This window comes from Phalaenopsis equestris, unplaced genomic scaffold, assembly GCF_001263595.1.
Source record: "Phalaenopsis equestris unplaced genomic scaffold, ASM126359v1 Scaffold000943, whole genome shotgun sequence".
NCBI classification, from domain to species: domain Eukaryota; kingdom Viridiplantae; phylum Streptophyta; class Magnoliopsida; order Asparagales; family Orchidaceae; genus Phalaenopsis; species Phalaenopsis equestris.
The window spans coordinates 54,654-58,620 of NW_018165382.1; the positions used below are offsets into that span (position 1 = coordinate 54,654).

At 33.8% G+C, this 3,967-nt stretch overlaps 1 protein-coding gene across 2 annotated transcripts; it reads left to right on the top strand.

Annotated features, from left to right (window-relative positions):
- Positions 1-875: 875 nt before the first annotated feature.
- On the top strand, positions 876-2,059 carry LOC110032452. Of its 2 annotated transcripts, none has more exons than XM_020736091.1 (2): positions 876-1,120; positions 1,545-2,059. In XM_020736091.1, exons 1-2 carry the CDS (start codon positions 991-993, stop codon positions 1,691-1,693), a joined length of 279 nt encoding a protein of 92 aa, XP_020591750.1. In that variant the 5' UTR covers positions 876-990; the 3' UTR covers positions 1,694-2,059. The 2 variants fall into 2 exon arrangements, with proteins under 2 accessions (XP_020591750.1, XP_020591751.1); XM_020736092.1 differs by having other exon boundaries at positions 1,551-2,059.
- Positions 2,060-3,967: the final 1,908 nt, after the last annotated feature.

The following is a 3,967-nucleotide window of genomic DNA, read 5'->3' on the forward strand; positions in this document are numbered from 1 at the left end:
TCATGAATATTATTTTGTCAATAAGAAGAGTTCATAATTTATAAAAATCATATAAGTTTTAATTAAATATAATTATATTACAAAATTATCATTATAATTAATTGCTAACTAAAAAGACTAGTTCTGAAAGTTAGGCCGTGATTTAACTAACATCACTAAATCATCAAACGCCCAATTGTTCATTTTATATATATTTTTAAGGGATTATAAAACAAAATGTCTTTTAATTTATGACATTTGTTATTTTTTTCTCAAAAGAATTACTTTTAAAATCAGGAATCATATTATTTTTTTCAACTAACAAATTGTATATTTACAAGCGCCGTAATTAAATCTAAGGAATTTGAAAAGAAAAAAAAAAGCCTTTTTTTAATTTTAATATTTCATTAAATTTAAAAGAAAGCAAGTAAAAAATTGTTCAATATACAAAATATTAAACTTTAATACTTAATATATTATTACCTCAAAATAATTCATGTCTCGTTCATAACAGTTAAGGTCTGTTCGGAGACAGTTGCAGCTTATTGAATAATTTGTTGATAAGTTGATTAAAAATAATCTGCTGATAAACTAGGTGCAGTGAATATTACAAATTTTTATTATTTTGAAAAAGACAGTCATTGCCAAAAAATCAACACCACATCTAGATAAGTATTGTGTGAAAATATTATTTTCAATATTTTGAAAATGCAAAAACTGTCCAAATGGTGTTTGGCTACCCCCAAAGGAAATGTGATAATTTATTTTCTGATTTTATTTATTTATTAGTTATTATTTATTTTTTATCATTTCTATTTTTGGCCTATTTTGGAAAACAGGGGCATCCTAGAATATACTCTGGAAGCATGTGCCGTTACTTCTGCCAGCGTCTTTTCACAAAAAGCACGCCAACGCCTCCCTTTTCCCATCCTGCCGTTTCAAAGCCTTCTTTCCCTTTGTACAAAAATCTGAGACGAAGCCAGGACGAGAACAAGGAGAGGAGAATAAAGAATGGTGGAGAGCTCAGGATGCGTGGGAATGGTGGCGGTGGTAGCGATTTCGAGCAGCGTGGCCATCTTCGCCCTCCAAATCCAGAAGCGCCTTGCCTCCGATTTCATGAAGAAAGTTGAACTTGAGCTGGGTATTTAATCTATGGAAAAATTCAATCTTTTCGCTTGTTTTTTTTTTTTAATTTGTTTCTTGGTTTGGATGCTATCTGATAAATTTATATTTTGAAAAATCAGATTTTTTTCAAAATTTTTCTAAGCTTTTTTTATTTAGGAAGGAAATGAAATCTGATTTTTGTTTCATCTTTCAAAAGATCTTTTTTGGTATGTGATATGCAGAGCAAGTGAAATGATCAAAAAACAAAATTAAATTTTTGGTTGAGTTGTATTCAAATTTGTTTTATGATTCCTTTTAACTCAAATTATAAAAAAAATGAAATTTTTAGCTATACGGTTTTGGTTTTCTTTATTTATTAAAGTGGAATTTCATTTCAAAGAGCTAAAGAAAGCTTTCGTTTTACAGTAGAAATCTGCTTTTCTTTTGGCATTTTATTAAAGTTGCAGGTGGAGTGAAGAGTAACAGAGCGAAGAAGAAGGTGAGGTTTGCTGCCAACGTGGTTGAGCCGTCGGGGAACAACAAGGAGTATCGGAGGAGGAAAGCTAAGGAACGTGGTAGAGCCGTCGGCGAACAAACTGTAAATTGTTAGGTCTGGGAGCCATTTTGTATTTTTTATTTTATTTTATTTTTTTTTTGGCATTTTACATGGTGAACCTTTTGTTTTTGCAGCATTTCATTGTTAATTGTACAGGAGAAGTGAAAGGTCAATGAGACTCTTAACGCAATTTACATTCGGAGTCTCTTAGTGGGGTGTCACTGTCAATGGGCTCACCGTAATACATTGACATTGACCAATGTTAAAAACGGTGGAACCCACCTGACACAGGTGTCTCACTATTGGACTCCGAATGCATTAAGAATCATGATGTAACCGTTTCTCTGGCTCAAAACACTGATTCTAAAAAATAAAAATAAAAAATAAAAAATGAAATAACCAAAAAAAAAAAAAGAGAGAATGAGGGAGAAATATAAATGAACTTAATTCAATTATTTAGATATATAATATCTAAATTTTATTTTTTATTCATACGCAACATTACCTGGACCTGCGTATTATTATTATTATTATTATTATTATTATTATTATTATTATTATTATTAAAACAATGAATTTTCTTATGTGATATAGAATTTTGGTGGTATAAATGTAAAATTTAAGGAGTTAGATGTGTAAATACATTGGAATTATGTGGTATGTATGTAAATGTCCCCCCAAAAACTAGCAAATTGCAAGGGTTGAGGGGACCCCTTAGCCTACTTAAAAAGCTGTTCTAAAATTATTGTTGGAAAATGTTTTGTGAAAGCTGTGGATATTTAAATTAATTTTAGTCAATATATTCTAGAAGATTTCATTAGAAAGTTGTTTTTATCAAAGTTTTTTTTTTAAATGACACTATTTATATACAAATTGGTTGTAGCAAGTGATTATATTTATGACTTCATTAGTAGGACTACAAGGTTTTTTAAGAATTTCACTCTTGTGCGTTTAGTGTTTTGTTGCACTCAGGCTTGACCAGTTGGGCTTTGTAGGATTTTGTCTAGTTTTGTCAGTCAGCCGGACCTGTTAGGTGCAGTTAATCGGTTGTTGTATTTAACCCTTGGCAGGTGTACGATTAGGGAGCAAGCGACTGTTTATGTTGTTGGAATGCTAGATTTTGTAGATGCTATTGGTTAGCATGTCTTATATTGGTATGATTTTGTCTAGCTTTGTCGGTCAACTGGACATGTTAGGTGCAGACAATTGGTTGTTCAATTTAATCCTTGGAGGGTGTACGGCTAGGGAGCAAGCGACTGTTTATGTTGTCAGAATGCTAGATTTGTAGATGATGCATATCTTCTACTGGACAGTACTCGGTAGAACTGATCGACTAAATCTTGTTGATTGGTTGGAGTAATCGCAATTAATCCTTGATTCTCGATGAAGCATTTCCATTGGCAGAGTTAAGCTTGGCTGTCAGGCAGTGCGTGAATTCGACAGGTGGCATGCCCTTAGCCAAAGAGAGCTAGCTTAGGGGAAGGTTGTCGTTCGTCCCCAGTGTGGCCATAAGATTTGAGGGATTGGCCACTTTTTCAAGCTTGAATGCATCAAATTATTAGGTTTAGCTGATCATTTTTCTTGTAACTAGGAAAGTCACTTGACTCATGCGACATACTTTTCTTTATGATAGTTGGCATTGAGTCTGGATCATCTATTTGGTATCTGAGCTCCCCAAATTTTTTTGCTGTGAGTCCATTATTTGATATATGTTTAGTCGCTTGGACTGCCGGATCTCTTCTAGCCCTTGGCAGGTGTACGATTAGGGAGCAAGCGACTGTTTATGTTGTCAGAATGCTAGATTTGTAGATGATGCATATCTTCTACTGGACAGTACTCGGTAGAACTGATCGACTAAATCTTGTTGATTGGTTGGAGTAATCGCAATTAATCCTTGATTCTCGATGAAGCATTTCCATTGGCAGAGTTAAGCTTGGCTGTCAGGCAGTGCGTGAATTCGACAGGTGGCATGCCCTTAGCCAAAGAGAGCTAGCTTAGGGGAAGGTTGTCGTTCGTCCCCAGTGTGGCCATAAGATTTGAGGGATTGGCCACTTTTTCAAGCTTGAATGCATCAAATTATTAGGTTTAGCTGATCATTTTTCTTGTAACTAGGAAAGTCACTTGACTCATGCGACATACTTTTCTTTATGATAGTTGGCATTGAGTCTGGATCATCTATTTGGTATCTGAGCTCCCCAAATTTTTTTGCTGTGAGTCCATTATTTGATATATGTTTAGTCGCTTGGACTGCCGGATCTCTTCTAGAATCATGCTGACGTATTTTGCATGTATATATTTAGTTTCTCAATTTTCTTGCTTTAAAGATGT

Bases quoted from the DNA above. Each gene is read 5' to 3' on its own strand.
- LOC110032452 (XM_020736091.1), top strand. From the start codon at position 991: ATGGTGGAGAGCTCAGGATGCGTGGGAATGGTGGCGGTGGTAGCGATT. The intron at 1,121-1,544 runs GTATTTAATCTA...ATTTTATTAAAG, and splicing joins GAAAGTTGAACTTGAGCTGG to TTGCAGGTGGAGTGAAGAGT.